We start from the raw sequence: 20340 nt of genomic DNA on the forward strand, positions 1-20340 counted from the left end.
CTAACCATTGAAAATGGGAAATGCACCAGGTTTTGGAGGCCCCCCCCCCCCCCGGTTAAGTGTCCGTGTAAGTGCTTTTTTTTCCTTTGAATTTAGGGGAGCCGGAGGTGGGACCAGAGCCTGGTTTGACTATATCGCCCCAGAGATCCCGGGACGTGGGAGCCGTCGATGAGGGGGGTCCTGGCCTGGGTGGGCTCCAAAGCGGTGGCAAACGCTTCGATTTCCTCTAGAAACCCCCCCCCCCCCACACACACACACACATTGCACCAGTTTTGCTGCTTTTTGGGTTACTCTCGCTGCCTACCCAACATCCGTGGGAGATGAAGGTTGCACCGCGCCGGAGCTAGCCCGGGGGGGGGGGCTGCAAATCTCCCCCGCTGCAGCCCGTCAAAATACCTGCTGCATCGCGCTAGTTTTCCACCCTAATGGGGAAAAAAAGGAGGGGAAAAAAAAAAAAAAAAGTCTTAATTATTGGACCCAAGGGGTCGAATTACCCCTCCGCGGGCATTTTGGCATCTTCCTCCCACCACCGCCAGCCTCTTGCACCACTCCTGGGCTTGGGGCACTTGCGCGCGGTCATTAATTAAAAGACGTTTATTTTTTTTTTTTTGGAGGTTGAACACCATTTCCAACCTATGACCGCGTTAACCGCAGGGACCCCCCCCCCACCCCCCAATCACGCCTTAGAGCACAAAACACATCTGACATGTCCTGGAAAAAGTTTAAATAGCCCGACGGGGGCATTCGGCGCTGCCAGGCTGCGGCGGGCGCTGGGTTTCCCACCGCCGTCAGGTGACGCCTGGTGCCCGGTTGGGTCCACAGCGAAACCCCTTGGTGGTTTAAAGCCTCCAGGACCCCGTTCCCCAGCCCCGGGTGGCTCCGAAGAGGTTTCGGCATCTCGTCGGCTCCCCCAAAAACGACGATGAGCCCCACGCTGCCGCGGTGAAGGTAACGCTCCCCCAAAGCCCGCTTCATCGCTAATGGTTTGGGGGGGGGGGGGGGTCAAAGGCAGTTTTAGCCTGGGTTATGCAGAAGGTCCAGCTTTTCTGGAAGGTGGTTTCCAGCAGATAGCTTCTGGGCAAAACTCATTTTAAGGCCTCGCTTCACCCGTAACGCTCTTCCCGCATTGCATCGCTGCTGGGAAATCCCAGCTTGGAGCCTGCTCCGACCTGCCTAGAGCCCGGCTCCTTTCTGCTTCCTACCAAAAAAATAAAATAAAATAAACGAGTTAAAGAGCGTTTGCTAAGGGGACGGTCCGTTCGTCTTGTCCTGAGGTCGGTGAGGGTGAGAAACAGGATGACCTGAGGGATGGCGGCATCTGTCCCTCTCGTGGCTCAGTGCAAACGGGCCGGCTGGTGACACGCCGGCCAGATGGGGACAAGGCGACGGGGACCGCTGCACCCGGCCATGTCTCAAGTGTTAAAACTAAGTTGTTCTGGAGTTATCCAAGCGCAAAGAAAGATTGTTTGTCCTTTGGAGATGGATTTTTTTTTTTACCCCGCCCTCCCCTTGCTCACATAACTCAAATGGCTGAAGAGATTTTCTTCAAAGCCTCCAAAACAGCCAGGGTCTGGCGGAGGAGAAAGGTTACGGAGAGTTAGCTCAGAAGGGGGCCTGGGAAATTAAAAACTACTGTAAATTGGGGGCTAAGAGGCTGCCTGGAAAGAGCATGCAGGCTGGCAGAGGGAGGCTGATGGAGATGCTCCCAGCGCTGCTCCTTCGCAGGGCATCATTTCGAAAGGGGTCCCGAATGGGCAACTTGAGGCTGTAAACAAATTTGGCGGTGCCAAGACTTGGGTTGCACAACACGCTGAAGGAGGACTCATCGCCAGGCTTTGGAGATACGCTGTCCTCTGCTCCAACCCTTGGGCATGGCTCCCCTCTATGCATTTAGAAAAGAGACAGTCTGGTCACCTCTGCCCCTTGGGACACAGTGTCGTGGACATCCATGTCCAGCCCCAGCAGCCTTCATCCACCTCCAGAACAGGAGAGGCCACGGAGCTGGTCGTCAGGAGGAAGGGATACACCTGCCTGTTGAGGGCCAAGTGGTGAAGAGGACCCTTCCCACCAGTGAGCTGAGCTGCACCAGTCCCCGTTCAGGTCCCAAGGGTTTTCCCTAGGAAAAGCAGGTCCTAGGTTTGCTGTTTGAGCTTTGGATGCCTCCATGGGACACTCTCTAGCGAAGCCTTTGCGCTGGTCTGGATGTCCTGACACTTCCGAAAGAAAGGCAAGAAAAGGCGGATGATCTACCCACCAAATCATGTGGCGGCAGGGATGGAGGCATCAAGAGGACTTAGGAGATGGACTACCACATCACAGGCTCTGGCAACAGTAGGAAAGGTAGTTTCCAAACGGCTCTTGATTCTCAAAAGAGCCGTACTAGGTTTGGTAACTTTGGATGGTCTATTTGGAAGATGCGGTTTAATGGCTTAGCGAGCAGCTCAACGCGAGCACGTCTCCACGGTAAAATGAACATGCCCCTCAACTGCCTGCTTACCTACAAACCTGGTGGCCTCAGCACAGCTAAGGGCACTAGAGCAGATTGGCAGTGCTGAGGCCCATGAGATGGGCCCCAGATGTCTGAGCAACTCATCTGGGTCCAGAGACCACCCTGCCCCCGGCACAGCTGTGCCCTCAGTACCTGATCAAGTACCTGGGAAGTTCTGCCGTAGGCAGGGCGGAGGTGGCAGGAGTCTATACCCTCACAGGTGTCCCCATGAGCGTGGTCTTGCAGATGACGGCGTTCGGTATTGCTCTGCTCTCAATCCTCTTCCTGGTCATCGCCACGTGCACCGACTGCTGGATGGTGAACGCTGACGACAGCTTGGAGGTGAGCAGAGCAGCGATGGGGCGGTTGGGACCCCGTCTGAGCCTTGCTACCTGCAGGATTGCAGCGTGTCTCCACAGGCCTAGAGAGAGGCGCTCTTGAGATAACCCACCACTCTTTACTTGACCTGGAAAATTAGCCAGGAACTAGAGCAGAAAGGAGTCACTGGGACATGTCTGGCCATGGTGGTGAGATCAGGCAGGACTGTCTTACTGGGTTGGGATATCCCTGGGGAGCTGGGGGGGGGCCGTATGGTGCTTTGGGTTTTTTTTCTGACCCTTCCAGGTGAGTCACAAGTGCCGGGGGCTTTGGAGGGAGTGTGTCACCAACATGCAGGATGGGGTCAAGACCTGTGACCAATATGACTCCATTTTGGCAGATCACCCAGGTAAGTTGGCCTGGCCATGGGGGTGGAGGTGTGTCCAGGGGACTGCTGGTACTGCACAGTATTAAACGACCCGTTGCCAGCACGGGGACTTCACTAAGGCAAAGCATTTCGCTATTCCAGCCACCGAATCCTTCCAACATCTCACAAACATCCCCAAAACCATTTCAACTTCGTGGCTAAGAGCATTCCCTCTTTCCCTTTCGAGAAGATGATCCTCATTGCCAGGGCTGACTCTCGTCGGGTAGCAATGCAGGAGCTGGTCTTTTCTTGATCTCTCGCCCCATGAGCACCCATGGACCAGTGACCCATGGACCAGCCATGGGATGATGGAGCAGGAATGAGGCCATGAAGCAGTGCTGAGAGGCCACCTTACATCAGAGAGGGTTGCTAAAGCATGCAGAGCCCACCCCTACTGCATGGTGGGATTGCCTCCCCTCTCAACCAATGTAGGTGACCGGAGAACCCAAAATGGGCCGAAGCAGGTTGCATTGATGTTGCATGGGGTCGATGCAGGTATTGAAGTCAGTGGGGTGAAGACCATTCCCATCAGCCAAGGACTCGCCTCCTCTGCCCATGGACAGTCACATCATGGTACAGAGACCTCTCCTTGCCTTGCCTGTGCAAGAAAGGTCTCAGGGAAGCGACTTCATCCCAGGTGTTGGCTGGTGCCCCTAAAATTGCTTGGTTTCTTGAGCTGGTCTGCTAACAGGTTTATTAAATCCCGTCCCAAGATTTCTGGTAAGCCTGCTGAGCATGTTGTCTATGGTGCACAGTGGGCAGCACAGAGCTGAGAGGGGACAGCGGGTTTGCTTGGTCCCAACTTCGACATCTCCTGTGGAGATGCCCACCAGTGAACCAGCTGTCTCTAGTGAGGACACAGAGACCAGCCATGGAGCACAGAGAGCAGATCCTCTGACTGTTCCTCAGCCCATTTCTGCTTCTTTCCCCACCCCAGTGAAGATCGTGGTGACGCGGACATTGCTGATCACAGCGGACCTCCTGGCAGGCCTGGCTTTGGCTACGTTGCTCCTCGGACTGGATTGCATCAAGTTCCTCAAGGAGGAGCCCCGCGTCAAACTGAAGATGTGTTACGGGGCTGGCGTCATCCTTGGCATCGGGAGTGCGTGGCCGGACCACACGCAAGGGGTGGCCTTGAGCAGCCAGGGGGACATGGGGAGCTCGAGGCACCCCTTGGAGAGGGTCTTGGGGAGCAAGGGGGGTTTTCTGGTGCTCTGTTCATTGGTCCCGTTCCTCCTAGGTGTCCTGGGTCTTGTCGGCTCGGTGTGGTACGCAGTGGACGTCTACGTGGAGAGAGCCACGCTGGTGTCACACAACATATTCCTGGGAGTCCACTATGACTTCGGATGGTCCTGCTGGCTGGGGATGGCCGGCTCGACGGGCTGCCTCGTGGCGTCCGTCATGCTGACCTGCTGCCTTTACGTCCGCACAGGTCGGCAGGCCCCGTCCCGTCCCATCTCGGCTGCACGGGGCCAGCAAGCCCTCATGAGGGTGACGCGGCCCCGAATTTCTCCTGCCAGGCTCCAGCAGCCGCCCGGGACCCCAGAGGCCCGCCTACCCCGGGGGGCGAACGGCCACCGGCAAGATGTACGCCATGGACTCCCGCGTGTGATGGGTGGCACCACGTCTCCCACGCCCACGGCGGGAAGCTCACCCCGTGCGGTCCCCCACCCCATTAAAGCACCATCGCCTACGCCGGGCCGTCTCTCTGCGATTGCTTTAAGACGCCGGTTGCACATCTCCGGGCAGGGCTTGCGAAATAACACCGTTCCCACCAAACATTTTCCCTTTGTAACGTTGGCGGAGCCGTTCGGGACCTCCGGCATCGAAATCCTTGCGGCTACAGGTAACGAGAGGCTGCGAAAGGCCAGAGGAACCGTTCAAAGGCCAGAGGTAACCGGTGCCGCGCGTCTCCCGGTTTGCAGCGCGCACGAGCCGCTGGTAAATCCCAAATCCCGACGTCCTGAATCGCCTTGCAGAGCGGGGGGCCCTCGCTCCCTCTGCTAACAGCGGCAAAGCAGCTCTTCCAGATACCGCCCGGCTGCTGCTTCGCACGAATTTAGTTCGAAGCATTTTCAGCGCAGAGCAACACTGACTCCACGTGGCTGGTGGCCCAGATAACGCCCCGGCCCGCTGGAAATACTCCCCACGCTCGGGAATTTGGCAGCGCTGAGTTTGCATTAAAAAAAAAAAAAAAAAAGAAGAGGTAAAGCTAATAGCCTGGAGCATTTATTAACATTATCGTGGGGTGGCACTGGTATAACGGCATCCATATGTAGCAGGAACCGAGGGAGGCGAGTCTGTTCGGAGTAGGAGCAGCTCCCCCTGCAACGCTCGGTTTTGAAGTCTAGGCAAACGGGGAACTGTTTTTCCAAGTGAATTATTATCCTTCTTCCCTTGCAAACTGCTTTAAAAACAAGCCAGAGCCCCAAACCACCACCAACCCCCACCTCAACCGGTGAGAATAAAAAGATCGTCCCTGATTTTGAGCTCAGCCTCCCTGTTCAACAGCCAAAAGTAATTTGCAAACGAGGAAAAGCCTCACAGCACAAAACGCGCAGCCCGCTCCTGTCCCCTCTGGGGATGCTGGTGTCCCCCGAGGCGCTTGTGGGGGCTGAGAACGCTCAACTAACCGGAGGAAGGAACCCAGAGAGAGAAAAATCAGTCCTTGCTGCTCTGCTTATCCTTGTGTTTGTCTCTAAAGTTGATCCGTTGCCAACTCTGGAAACATCGAAGGCATCAGAGGGCAGAACCGGCAGCTGCAGGCACCTCCGCTATGGTTTGGAGATCAGAGGCAGCTACGCGGCCAACCTCCAGGCTCGCTGCTCCTCCAAGCTCACCCCTGCTTCTTACCCAAAGATTAGCGCCCAGAAACCATCGCCGTGGAGGGAGGGCAGACTAAAAGCTCCCCGAAATGGGGTTTGTGGCCCTAAGAGACAGAAGATCGAGTCCCCAGCCTAAAGGCAGGAGGCCCCTGCAATAGAAAGGTGCGGAGGGCGCTCGGCCTAGACAGTCTACAAAGCGCGTATGCACCCCAAAAAGCGGAACGGTTGCGAAGGTCCTGCCAGCTTCCCGTCCCCAGAGCAGCCAAGGACATCCTTCTCGTCTCGCGCAAAGCAGAGAAGCGGCGAATAAACCTGTCTCCTTACTGCAGCTCCCCGCTTCGGGGGCTGGGCGGAAACGACGCTGGCCGACCGCTGCGTCCCGCAGCGCGGGAACGGGCCCGTCGATATTACCGGCGGAGGCTAAGGCAACGCCATGGAGACCTAAAACATCAGGAAGCCTGACGGCTAAAGCCACGTGACAAACAAAGAGCAGCTCCAGTGCGTGACCGACGGTCACATATTGAACAGTCGATATTAAACAGCAGGATGCCTGCAATCCAAAAGATTGACAGGGGTAGCATTTAGAGATACAACCTCGCCTAAACGCGCAGGACTGCTAACAGTTGCCACTTGAACACACAGGAAAGCAATTAAAAAGAGCAAGCATTTGCATGATTCAAGTGGAGAACTCATTAATGCATAGAAAGGAAAGCTACAGTCCGCATTCAAAGCTGCTAGACAATCAGACCCCACCGGGCGCTCCTTGATGGCAGAGTTATATTTGTTACCGGTAATTTATAGCCTGTATTACAAGGGCAGGGTGAGCTGAACGGCAGGGCCGGGTGAGACTGAACGAGCAGCGCCCGGGATTATAAGCAGCTCTGGATCTCCAGAGAGTCCCAACACACTCGTCTCGGTCCCTGCAAGGTTTTAACTGCGGTGAGAAGTGGTTTCACCGCGAGGCAGCAGCTCCCGCTTCCAGTCTCATTCGCACCCAGCGGGACGCCGCCTATCACCGCCTCAGAGCGCCTACGGGCGGCAGTTTGGGTTCTCCAGCAACGGCCTCCTAAGAGGAAGCAGCCCCCACGGGGCTGAGGGCCAAGCCCCACGCCCACGTGATCTTGCGCTCAGTAGATATTTGCTGCCAGAGCCCCTGGGTTTCAAACCCACCCGGACACTTCCATTTTCCCTGACTCGGCCTAAATTCCCCTTCCAGGCATTAGGACACCGGCAAATTTGGCAGGACCTCACCTGTAAAAACACAACATCAGTGCCATTGAGCAGCAGTACTTTGCGCACGTCCAATGACAAGCTGAAGCACCCACGCATCACCTCAGTTCTGCGATGGCCCTTTTCCAGCAGGGATGCAGCTGAGCTGCTCCAGCAGCTTCTAGAAGTGCACTCAGCTGACACCAAGCTCCCCCATCTTCCTCCTCTGGAAACCTTTTCACCCATTTGCTATAGGATTACTTTAAAAAAAAAAAAAAAAGAAAAAGAAAAAGCAGCCGCCACCCACAAGCTCGCCGACAGCATGGACTGTCCCTTTCCCAGTATGAAGTATGTTTTGAAGGATGGTCACAGATTTCCATTTCAAGAACTTTACTCAAGAAGATGGCCGGAAAGAGGTGGGGAGAGTTGGTTCAGCAGGAGGAGGGAAGCCTCAGCCACCTGCTACAGAGCTCTGCCTCGAAACAGGAGGAAGCAGAGGCTGCCTGTCGCAGGTTTTACTGTGTGAGCAGAGTTCAGCCTCTGCATTTGAATCACTAGTTCTACACCCTGCACGTTACCCCTGCTAGGTAGCACCTGCTATCAAGGGTCATCAGCACCTAACAACCCCTGAGCCATTACACTAGAAAACCCAGGGCACCAGTGCTGAAACAACCCGCACAATTTGCACAATCCTAGGGAGCACCCAAGCAAAAGCCCAGGCCTTTCTCCCCCTATTACAGCCCACCAGCAGAGGATTGCTGTCACCTCTTGCTGCCTTGGGTCCAGGTGCTGTAACTTTCCCCAAGCCACTGTGCTCAGGGGAAGAGGCTCCACAGGCCTCCCTGGGTATTTCCCCACAATAACTTGCGTGCAGAAATATGTTGCAAATGCAGTTAACTCCCACTACAGGAAAGTAAGGGAAAGGTAGCCACAAACACACTCCAGCAGGGCAGGAGCAGGAAAACAAGCGCCTTGCAGTTGCACAGATTTCACTCTGGTTTCATAGAGCTTCAAAGTGAAGAGTGCAGGAGCTCAGCATTTTCATAAAGACCTCTAAATAGAAAATAAAGGCATTTTTTCAATCCTCTTATGAACACTTAACTCATCCCCTTCCATATAAAAGGGGGTTTAAAATAGCCAAGCACACAAGGTAATTCTTTAAGACCTTTATTAACAGATGCTTGCAGTTTGACTTGAAAAAATCAGGTGTACATTTCATACAAATTAAAAATGAGGTTCTTAAAAATCTCAACTTGACCAGATATGAAACAATTTAAAAACCTTTAAAGGTGTATTGAGAAAAAACAGGCTTTTAAAAAACGTGTTTATCGTTTCCAAAAGGAGACTTCTTTAGGTAAAAATAATAAAAACCCCATGCTGCATAGATAATGCAGATAGTTCTAGTAATCTGGTCAACAGCAAAAAGCAAGCACTTAAGGTCTTCAGTTCCAATTCTTTTGTTCATTTCTTATTGCTGGAATTTCATTTTCTTTTCTTCTTCATTTCATAGTCTTTTCTTTGATGACTAAACTGAAAAAGAAAAAAGAGTCATCAGACAGATACCACAGGCCTGACTACATGCTTTGTCTACCAAGACCCACTTGCAACTTCAATTCACAGAGCTAACATTCACCACCACACACGTAGAATATCTTAGCTACAACTTTCACACTAGGAAGACACATTCCCCTTATCAGACCACCTGCCAGTGACCGAACTGTCATGACCAGAACTGTCACCTCACGTGCAAAACCTATGGCAATGGATTTCAGAGAAAAAAGTCAAAATTCAAAGTGCACATCTCTCCCCTCACTGGCCTCCTGTTTCAGAGACCGTTTCGTGACAGCCTACTGGACTAGGCTGCTCTGGACTAGGCTCTGCAGACAGACACAACTGCAGCACTCTCCCTCTCTGCTGATCTCTGTGAGCAGGTCTAGAAACTCAGCTGGTAAACTCTGAGCAAGTCCCTGGAAAGACATGGGAACAACCGCTGAGATTTGCAAAAGGTGGTGGAACAGCATATTTCTACCTGTGGCTAACAGAGGCAGAACAGCTTCAGTAAGCTACTTCCCAGCCCACAGAAGCCACAATTTATATTCTCCGATACTACTAATAGGCAGAGAAGCAAACAAACATGTTATCTTGGTGTTTCTTTGAAGTTCATGATATAAAGAAGTCACCCAGCTTGTGTTAACCATTAACTCCAAAGGTTCACATCAAGCACACATAAGATGCCGCGGTAAGACTTAAGGAGGTATCAAATAAGCAATCTGCATGACAAATTCCGTAAGATCTAAGCCCTTGAAGAGTTCCTAAGCAGCTGAAAGGCTTGTAGCTGCAGATGACAAACTACTCTTCATTGCCAACTCTTGCATTTCCTATTAATCTCAATAACGTGACCATTTATTAGAACTCACACCAGAGTCTAAACGCGTCTTTCCGTTTGCCTGCCTTCCAGGCAAAGGGTGGCAAGAGAACACAATAGGGATGGGATATGAACACTGGTAAAAGAGGAAATAAAAAAGAAAAGGGAGGAAGAACAGACAAGGACGGTGCCAGAAAAAGCAGAATAGAGGACAAGAACAACCATCCTAGCAGGGAACATATTCCCGAGCCAGCAATAACGCGTATTAGAAGACAGCACCAAGTGCCAAATCACAGCTAGTCTACCTTGCAATGAAGACGTTTTAACAATTCACCTTTACGCAATCCTCCCATAAACAGCAAGCCACGCCAGTACTTCACCCTGGGAAAGCCGGGCCCCAAATTGAATGCTACCTCAGATACACCAGATGCTGCATAAAAAGGACTCTGTTAGTTCTTCCAATACTTTTTTTATTCAAATATAAAGCTGCTACTGAGACACTCTTGCAAATCCCATGCCAAGTTATTAGAAATTAAGGCCTGGAGGCCTTAATTCTGCTCACATCCCCTCTGGGATGGGGCAACAAAAGCCAAGATGCTTACACCCGGGAGTAAATCCTAGCGATTTTGCCCAGCTTTCTCCTAGCAGAGTACCTTCACTCACTACACTGCACTAGTACCTCTTGGATTACGACTTACGGGGCTGTCTTAAGCTTGAAACACTGAGTTCATCCAAGATTTTCAGATTAGTAGCGTTCTATGAAATGGGCCCACTAACAAAACAACAACAAAAAAAGTCTGCTGGTAACCAAGTCCTCCAACTAATCTGCATTGGACAGTAAAGTCTTACAGTTCAATTCTGGAGACAATAACAACTACGCTCACAACTGCAGCTAGTTTAGTTGCTTACAATAGGCTTTAGTGAGAACAGTCCAAACTTGTAAGGCAAAAACTAGAGGGAAACGTCAACAAAAAGTCAGTCCTCAAATCCCACCCTCCAAAGCCTCTGGACACACACCCGGATGATGGTAGAGATGGTAAGCCGGTATTTACTCAGCCCCGCCCTGCTCGGCCTCGGGAGCGGACGTGTTCTCAGCTGGTGGTTCGGCTGTCTTCGTCTCTTTGCCATCTTGTGGTTTAGGGTTCTCTGGGCGTCTGCGTCGGTAGTTGAAGTTACGACGGTACCGACGTTGAGGTGGCTGCTGACTTTGGGTCTCATCCCCTTGGTTCTCTTTATCTTCTTCGTTTCCATCCTCCCTTGGCTGTCTTTGACGAGGAGGACCCCTGAAAGTCAAGCTAGGCTTTAACAATGCAGCATCTGACCATCGCGACATTCTGTCCGTGATGCTAAACCGCAAGGTAACAAAAAGCTGATCTGCAGCATACCTGCGAAATCGTGGTCTATAACCTCGATACATGTTCTGCCTGACTGGTCTGCCTTGTTCTCCTGCACCCTGGTTGTCAGCACCCTGGAAGACATTGGGCAACGAGCCACCTTAGCCACATGCAAAAGCGCGATAACAAGCCAACCAATCCAGCTAAGTAAAAGGCTGCAAGAGGGGCAGTGGGGCTGTCAGTTGAGCCTGAAGAGTACAGCACAACGCACAGTGGGCCTAGAGCACAACAGTACACACTGTGTAGAATTTCAGTGTTTTTTTCCAGTGACTCATACAGAAAGTTGATATCCATCTGAACACGGCCCACTTTTTGGGCCACTATGTTTCTAGGACTCCCAGCATACTGACATCAGTTCAAACATTTCACCTTACTGCTAAACTTCTCTGAATGTCTTGAATATATATATATAAGGGGGCAGTGGGGGAAGCCGCATCCCATCACCCCGCTCCGTAGGAATCAAGCCAGCTTGTAAGATCAGATTTTTATGTAATTTTTACCTCCACTATCTCTCCCTGCACGGGAGGGTTGGAATATTGTGGTCGACGCCCGTAGGGCCTACGCATATAGTAAGGTGGGTACCGCCGCCTGCGATAAGGACGGCGTTGTTGGGCTTGACCTTCTGGTATGTTCTCTGCTCCTTCGTTCTTTTCCCCACTCTCACTATTCTGGTAGTTTTGCTGGTAGTTGCGTGGAGGACCCCTACGACGTGGATATCGTCTGTAATGGTTACGGTCTGCTGCGTATTTACTGCCTTGCACTGGAACTCCACCAGGACCTGTAACATTAGCTGCCTCCGCGCCCTAAAGAACAAGGATGGCATGAGGTAAACAATGCGCATCAAATCAGTCATAGCATATTATAATTAAGTAGCAAGCAACGATTTACATCCACATTGTACAGCAATGAAAAACCATTAATCTCCTAGGAAGTCATTAGGCATCCTCTCAAACCGCAGACACCACACCAAAGTCAACAGACCAGGTTTTCTGCGCATACTGTAACACCCGAGAGATGCGCTTACCTTTTCTCCCTCAACCACATCAAACTCCACGGTCTCTCCATCTCCTACGCTGCGGAGGTACTTCCTGGGGTTATTCTTCTTTATGGCAGTCTAACAACATAATATTCCAGAATTACATTTACAGGCATAGCATAAAAACACTATTTGACATGTCTGAAGTCTTTTAAGATCAAGGAGTTTAAGCAGCTAAGTTCTTAGGAGGAAGACGTGTCCTCTTGAAGGAGCAACCAAACCATACTGAAAACTACAAAAAGCCATTAATTTTAACTGCATTACGATAGTTTTGGCACATCTGAAACACGTACAGGCCTTTTATGAACGTCTAAGGACAGTAAGGGAAGCAGTAAGAGCAATGCATAAACGCTGTGTCAGACAAAGGACACTGGGATGCAAGAACCTAGAGTCCTGTGTGTTAAGCATCATCAGCTAGAAATATAGCTTTCGGTATACCTTCTGTTAGTGTTTAAAAAAAAAAAAAAACACACCCACCCACACACACTCTGAAGAGCTACAAAATTGATACAAACTGGCCACAGTATTCCTAACTGAGGTTTAGCCCAGAGTTCTTCAAAGTATTTGTACATTCCTCTGGAGTGTTTACTTCTAGTCAACATAAAAGCCTGCTTTGGCCCTTCCAGTCACGTGACTCAGATTTCTAGTCCTCTGCTATTTCCCACAAAAATAGTTTGCTGCAGCCTGCAATGTGGTTGTCCCAAGCTATGTCTTCACATCAATGGCCAGAAATAATGAGATTTCCTCAACTTTCCCCATATTGCAGCAGAAGCCCTAATATTTTTCGTCAATCACAAAGCTATTCTAGCTGTGTGGATTAGCCCATCCGTGGGGACAGCAAAGCTGCCTTTGCATGTATGTATACATATATAATATCTCTATGCTAAATGGCATTACTAGAAAAAGTTCAATTCTCTGTGCTATTCAACAACAGATAACATTTTTGACAAGGGTGTTAATGCTCAATACACACTGCTCTCAAGCCATTTTCTGTTTATCAAACACTAACTGAATACAAGCATAATTTGGCAAAAATGAAATACCACTGACAGCATTCTGCTAGCTTCATGCCCTAAAGGGAATAAAATCCACGGCACAACACAGTCACAAGTTTCAGCCTATAGAGTAGTCATTTTAGAGGGAACACAGGAAATCCTATAGCACTAGTAGCTGAGCATAACATCTTCATGAGAACCAAGCTTGATAACTGGATGGGAAGATACATACATAGCCATAATTCCTAGACAAGCTGATATATTTCAGGTTAGACCCTCTAGAACTCCTCTATCATGAAAACTGTTGAATTAAAACAAGCCACTACCAAGTTGTGTTTTTAGAAACATGCACTGTAGTTACAGGTTACTGTACTTGCAAATCAAGTAGTAAGACAGACTGCTTTCCTTCAGGGTATATATTCCTGCCTCAGTACAGAAAAACCTAGCATAGTCTCTTGGACTTTCTCCACTACCCATTACAGAATAACCTATTATAAACAAACGCCTCTACATTTGTATAAGCAATAATTCAGATGTAGCACAGGCAAGAAATTTAGAGCTGGCAAATCAAACTGAAGCCGGAACGCTTTTCCAGAGATTACTTTTTTCTCTCTCAGTGTTTACAGCATCAGCAGTATATGCCTTAGCCAAAGCAAAAGAACAATCCATGGACTTCTAAATGCAAAAAGTAAACCACACTGCTTGTGTGCTGCTTTACCAGGACTCTGAACAAGAGCACCTGAGCAGAAAGTGTATAAAAAAAAAAAAAGTGCTGATCTCAGATTCACAGGCAGTCAGACACAAAGGACTCAAGTCAGTTTGTGCAACACATCTGCTTTTTTAATCTCGCAGTCTCACTGATCAGAATCCCACAAATCTGGTCTAGTTCCCAGAGGAAAAGGAAGAGTGAGTAGCCTCTAAGGTTAATGTGGTGTATATAGTGTCCTCAGATTGTATTTAAGCGTATTTATCTCTTAAACTGAAAAAGTACCTATTAGAGTTGATCCTTGACTTTTAATTAAGGAAAGTTTGGAGCAACAAATTCCATAAACAAGAGTTTTCCTGAAAAATTTTCACCAGTTCTTCATTCCTGTTAGAGCCTACTGCATTATTCTCACACTGCAAGCTTTCTGTTTAAAGTTCTTTCCATATGCTTACTTTCTAACCATATGAACCTGCAATACAACTTAACTGGACTTCAGACCGTTGTCCCCAGACAAACAGTACACTTGGGGACACAGTGTAAGTATCACCACTAGACAGAACCAGTCTGCCCAATCCCATAAACTTCATGCCCTCATGATGGATGCATGTGGATGTGTGGAATCCCCAAGAAGGCTCTACTTGGAATTCAGCAGCGAGAAAGTTTTGTTAAGTACCTTCTTTTGAAGAGTGCGTAGCTCTTCCACAACTTCAATCCTTTTTAGGTAAGGTCAGACAGAAAAGATTTCAGAGAGGCAACGTTTCAACTTTTAAGAGAGGCAAAACTTATTCTCATAGAAATCTTACCTGATGGACAAACACATCTTCCTTGGTGTCATTCCTGCAAGACAACATGAAATTGAATTTCAGATGAGAAAAGCAGTACGTTAGCCCAGTTTGGAATCAATTGCATGGAACGGGGAGAAAACAGGGAACTGTCAAGACAACTAGCTTTTAGCATCAACATTGCTCCTCCACCTGCTGTCAGCTATTCCCTCAATAGTCTATTGCTTCCAAGCAAAGAGGTGTTGTCAGCTAACCTACGCAAGGTTCAGAGTGCACACGCAAGTCCAAAAATGTCTCATATGAAAGCATTCTTCTTCCCTCATCCCCTGTATATACCTCTATCCTTCATATCCCACAAATAGAGCAGTTTGAAGAAACATCACCTCACACTGATCAGTCCACCATTTCTGATAATGCCCTCAGTGTGTAGGAGACAAGCCATCAAAATCTTTGAAAAAACTACCGTATAACCCATAGATTATGGATTGGAACTAACTCTGAAGGGTCCAGAGAAGGCAAAACAGTCAAGCAAACCTAGTTGGCTAATGTTTGTCAAATAGAAAACACACCTCCACTGATATATTTTTCTTTTTAAAGACAGCTTTACCCTAAGGCAGTAGTTAGAAGGAAAGAAATCAATTCCATTTTAGTATAGAAGGAATTAAAAAAAAAAAAAAAAGCTATAGTATCACCACTCAAGCATGTATTATCAGATTTCCCACAGGCTACAACAATGAGTGTTCAGGAAGAACCTGGACATGAAGACAGTGACCTTGAAAAGACAGTTTCATTGATATAAACTAAGCACAAAACGTTTTTGATGGCTATGATATCCAGCACACAAGATACATTACTGCCAGGATGGCAAAACAAGCACCGCGTGCACATGAATCGTATGGGCTTCTTACTACCTATTCACCTGTGATCTCTTTAGCATTACATCCTCTCCATTTTGATGTTCCTTCATTTAAGGAGTCATAGCATGAGCTGGTCAGTGCTCCACCCAAGAAAGGCAATATGGATACCCAAGGTGCATTTGTAAGCACAGAAAGAAGGGAAGAGCTTGGGTTTGTCTACTGAGAAGAAACAGAAAAAGTCTGTACCTCCAAGAATAACCTAAATGAGTATCCAAAAACATCCTTCAAAATAGTCTTGCTAAAGTTTCCACAGTTAACATGCGGAGTTAGACAAGATAGCAAACCACAACACTGTACTGAAGTCAGTCAAGTTTCTGTTCTGCAATTAAGATGCACAGCCAAAACAGCCTCAACATTGGTTGGAGAGCTGTACTCGCCATTTCCACCGCTCATAATTAACTCCTCTAACAGCCACCCATCCAAGCTCACATCATATCTATCAAACCTCACTGTGAAATTAGTGTCGAGCTATTCCACAGACCAATCACTCAACAGCAAAGTGGGTTTTTATTTCCCAGAATGACTGGTTAAAGCCATAGCAAAGTAAGCTTATATTAGAACTTGCTCATAACTGGAGAAGTTGCAGGTATGGTTAACAGAATCAAGAACTTGTCTCTTTTTAAGATACAGTCAGATATTCCCCAGTCTATTACTACTGGCTTTGAATCACTAATTGAGTTTTTCCAAAAAACTCAAAGCCATAGCTAGCCTGTCAGACAGCAGTACAAAAAAAACCAAATAAATGTCAACTAGCTTGCTCATGGAATTGACGCCTGGAAACATCTCAAAGGCTACAGGAATAAGATAAGCAAAAGGAACACCGCATAACAAGTTTGATTATCAGGAGGCAGCTTACCTCCTGCCCCTAAGATGCAGCATACAGAAGCCCTTGTAAAGCTAGAGCCTAAACACTTTCCTCTTAGCAATGCAAGATCTCTTATCAGATGCTCCGAAAGCTGAAAACTTTCGGAAAAGCCCAGTGACAGGTTCCAAGTAAAACTGCTTAGCACCTTCCTTCCATCTCAGCTGAAGAATGGCTTCAAGAAGCATTTACCATCTATGCTCTAGAAGTGCAGGCACGAGACATTCTTGCTCAACTTCGATTTTGAACTACCACAGCAGATGCTTATCTTTGATTTAAGCCTTTTTGAAAAGGCTGTTTCCATTTAACAGCATATTGGAATTTTACACAAGGAATGGCTGAATTACACAGAGATAATTCAAGGTGCATATATGCTTAGTTAAAAAAACCATACTGGTTGAGTTTTTAAGAATAGGACCACATGAATTCCAGCACCCAGATGGCGTTTTCCAGCAACAACATCTAGAAGCCATTAGTGTATTGCCACTTGGATGGGGTGGGAATAACAGCTATCACTTTACCAAAGAAAACATGAGGAGAAGCCCCATTCTGAAGGCCTAACAAGCCATTTAACTTATCTTTCCATTAGATGACTCTCCCCTCAACATCTTAAAAAAAAAAAAAGCAGAGAAGCAAACAAACTGATTAAGAAAAAACCACTGTTGAATCTAGCAGAATATAAAGCCGGATATCAACGTGAAGCTCCTATTATGGTAATAGGACTAAGTCAGTGGCCTGCACATTCATTTATTATTTTGACAACTGCAAGAAAAAGTTGACAGATGCTCAGAATTTAAACTAACATTTCAGAATAGAAACGCGCTTCTAACATTAAAAGACAACAGGAAATATTTGAAGCTAATATGCACCCCTATCCAAGCTGAACTTATCTGCAAGCAGACCCAGTTGAGGCAAAGACAAGCAAGATCAGGAGCTCTTGCAATGTCTTCCTTAAAGCAAGCCAGAGAGATTCCTGAGCTGTGGAAATGTCCTCAAGTTCAATTCTCAGACTGCAGCTCTAATCTCTCGATAACATGAGATCATGCTGGGTTTCTCATTAAAATGGCAACCTCAGGGATCAAACAGCTGCCAAATTAATATGAGTGGGAAAACTATTCAGATGTCTTAACTACCTGCTGTTACTTCCTTGCTTGACTCACATAACTGAGCATTTCCACCACTGAGTGGAACAGGAAAAAAGTCTTCCCTAGAGGTAGAGTTTGTGCCCTTTGACTTTATAGCCAGTTACAAACGTCACAGATGCTAAAGCTCGTAATACTGACAACTGTTCAATACTTAACATTCAAACTACACATGAAGAATGCATTTAACTTAAACTGGGCAGACTCAGAGTCAAGTTTTTAAAGTTACAGACACAAAACCAAGTAAGGAGCTTGGTAGATACTTAAGACTGGGTCACAAAGTAACACAGAGAGCTAAAAGGGCAATACTTAAAGCAAATCTAAATAAAAAACCCAATAAAATCCCCAATACCTTTGCTTGCATCCCCGAGTAAAGATTTCCAAGTCTTTTGCCAATTTCTGAAACATTTGTTTTGAGGGCTCACAGCTCTAATTACATCTTTCAACTTGTTTCAGTCTTAACTTGCTAGAGCTTACATGCAACGCTTATTCTCATTCGAGAGCCCTCTGTTTAGAAAGGCAAAAACAACCTATAGGAGGAACTACAGGTATCTTGTGGCTTACCCCATTAATTAAGTTTCTAATAGATGCTTCGCTCCAAAGGAAGGAAGTGGTATTAGGTGTTTAAGGACAATAGTTTTTAATATTATGGCCTCCAAAAAATAAACCGCACTGAAGCACTCCAGACTGGTAGAAGAACATTACATTTTTCCAGAACTGATTTGTAGAGCAATTCTAGCACACCTCTGCCAAGTCATCACTAGACAGCTCACTGCTATGTTAAGAGTTCAGGTAAACACCTCAAACTAAGCACTGAAATTCTCAAGTCAATCGCTGAATCTTTTAGGCATCTTTTTTTTTTTTTTTGAGAATTTCTTACATGCTCTAGTTTCATGATATAAGGAATGAGTTTTACACATTTCCCCAGGCATTCAGAGTTCCCTCAAGAGAGCAACTACCTAGTGTCTCAAACAATTGCTTGCATTGATGTTACTGAACTCTATACAGAAGCTAAAGAAATATTTTGTGCACATCAGTTGATTTTTATACTCTAATAGAAAAAAGGAAAAAAAAACACACATACACTTAATATAAGAGGTAGCACTACGAAAACAAATCCACTACATCCCTTTTGGTAAGAGCCTCGCTGAAGTGCTTTTAAAAAAAAAAAAAAGAACAAAACAAACACACAGTAAGGGTGAATGATCATGCAACAGAGGTAGGACACACCTTATCAGTTGCTCCTGGAAAGTGTCACCAAGCAGGCACTAGAAGTGATAAAGGTGTTTATCTGCAGCCCCTGGTGTTATACGAGCCTAGTGCCCCAGCGTAAAACAACCAGATATGAACCACGCGCAGCACGCACGTGTTACTCAGAAGTACACTTGATCTTGGGTCCAACGTCTGCTTGGCCCAGAGGGCAAGTCAAAGCAACGCTCATTGAAGAAAAAAATAGCACTAGTAATAAAAACAAAAAAAAAGCCCTCTCTCCACACACTCCAGCAAGAAACCCTGCTGCCCTCCTAGGACTTCTCAGGGGTGCTGGTGGGGGCAAGGGGAGCTCTTGTTAGAGTTCCCCCCCCCGCCCCGCCGCGCTAAACACCTAGGAAGGAACGCCAGAACAAACTGGGCGCGTGCTCGGGGCGGGGAGCGGGGACAGGAGAGCCGTTTCCCAGAGCAAGAACTCCCTCAGAGGGGAACAAAACTCCAAGCAAGCTGCCGAGCCCGGCGGCCTCAAGGAGAACCCCCCCTCCCCACCAAAACCCGCCTCACCTGTTGATGAAGCCGTAACCGTTCCTTACGTTGAACCATTTCACTGTTCCCAAAACCTTCGTTGCTGCGAGAAGAGGCAGAGAGAAAGAGCCGTAAGCTGCGGGTAGGCCCGGCGCGGCGGCCTCGCTTGGTTTCCCCCCCCCGCCCTTCACTACCCTCATCATCACCTCCCTCCCGCCCCCCCCCCCATCCGCTCGGCCCGCTGGAGCCGAACCGAGAGGAGCGGAGCGGGCAGGCCCGGCCCGGCCCGGCGCTGCCGGCGGCACGTGGCGGGGCGGGTCTCACACAAAGGGCCCCGCGTGGCGGACATTTTGAGTCGCTCCGCGCCCGCTCCGCCCCTCCCCTCCCGCCCCCACCCGCCGCCGCCGCCGCCACGCGGGGCCCGGCGGCGCGCGCGGGAGGGGAGGGGGGGGGGGCGCCCAACGGCCGCGCGCGAGGCGCCCAACGGCCGCGCCCGCGCGCGCGCGCGCAGGGGCTCGCGCCGCCCTGAGGGGGGAGAAGGTGGGGGAGGGGAAGGGGGGGGCCGCGCCGCGCCGCCCAGGCCCTCCCTCCCCACCGCCGCCGCGGACCCCTCCCCTCACCGATGACCTTCTTGTCCCCGCCGGCGGGAGGCGCCGCCGAGGCCAGGCCGCTGGCCCCGTTCCCGGTGCCGCCGTTAGGTTTGGAGTCGGCGGGGGCGGCGGGGGCCGCCGCGGGGACGGGGGCGGCGGGCGGCTGGGTCTCGGCCTCGCTGCTCATGGCGGCGGCTGTTCGGTGCGGACGGTGGTGGTGACTAGCTGTTTGCGCCGCCTCCCGCGGTGTGATGGTGACTGAGGCCGGCCGTTGGGGGGGGGGGGGGGCTGCTCCCTGCTCCGGGCTCGCTGAGCTCCGCTCTCCGCTCCCGATACCGATCGAACTGACCACAATGGCGGCCCGCACCGGCTAGCCACTCCGCACGCCCCGCCCCCCAGCGCGGCCATTCGCCGAGCGGCCTGCCCGTTCGGCAGCGCGCGAGCTCATTGGCCTTCTCCCCTCCACCCCGCGGCCGGCGCTAAAGCTCCTATTGGGGGAAGCACCTGCCCTTTACCAAAGCCGCAAGCCCATTGGCTGCTCTGGCTCGGA

At 49.3% G+C, this 20340-nt stretch overlaps 2 protein-coding genes across 7 annotated transcripts; one reads left to right on the plus strand and one right to left on the minus strand.

Moving 5' to 3' along the window:
- Positions 1-2535: 2535 nt before the first annotated feature.
- Positions 2536-4845, plus strand: LOC104153656 (claudin-16). The gene is made up of 5 exons (XM_068915934.1): positions 2536-2830; positions 3113-3215; positions 4171-4335; positions 4474-4665; positions 4754-4845. The coding sequence occupies exons 1-5, from the start codon at positions 2717-2719 to the stop codon at positions 4843-4845; spliced, it is 666 nt and encodes a 221-aa protein (XP_068772035.1). The 5' UTR covers positions 2536-2716.
- A 3573-nt stretch (positions 4846-8418) lies between these two features.
- On the minus strand, positions 8419-20320 carry YBX1 (Y-box binding protein 1). Of its 6 annotated transcripts, none has more exons than XR_011135752.1 (8): positions 19821-20271; positions 19240-19303; positions 14567-14600; positions 12051-12140; positions 11527-11829; positions 11018-11100; positions 10542-10915; positions 8419-8889 (listed from the first exon to the last, which is right to left on the minus strand). XR_011135752.1 is itself a non-coding variant. In XM_068915821.1 (8 exons), exons 1-7 carry the CDS (start codon positions 19975-19977, stop codon positions 10681-10683), a joined length of 966 nt encoding a protein of 321 aa, XP_068771922.1. In that variant the 5' UTR covers positions 19978-20320; the 3' UTR covers positions 8419-8797; positions 10650-10680. The 6 variants fall into 6 exon arrangements, 4 of the variants coding, with proteins under 4 accessions (XP_068771922.1, XP_068771923.1, XP_068771920.1 ...); XR_011135751.1 differs by having other exon boundaries at positions 8419-8924; XM_068915821.1 differs by having other exon boundaries at positions 8419-8797; positions 10650-10915; positions 19821-20320.
- Positions 20321-20340: the final 20 nt, after the last annotated feature.

The sequence above is a fragment of the Struthio camelus genome, chromosome 21 (assembly GCF_040807025.1).
Source record: "Struthio camelus isolate bStrCam1 chromosome 21, bStrCam1.hap1, whole genome shotgun sequence".
Taxonomy (NCBI): Eukaryota; Metazoa; Chordata; class Aves; order Struthioniformes; family Struthionidae; genus Struthio; species Struthio camelus.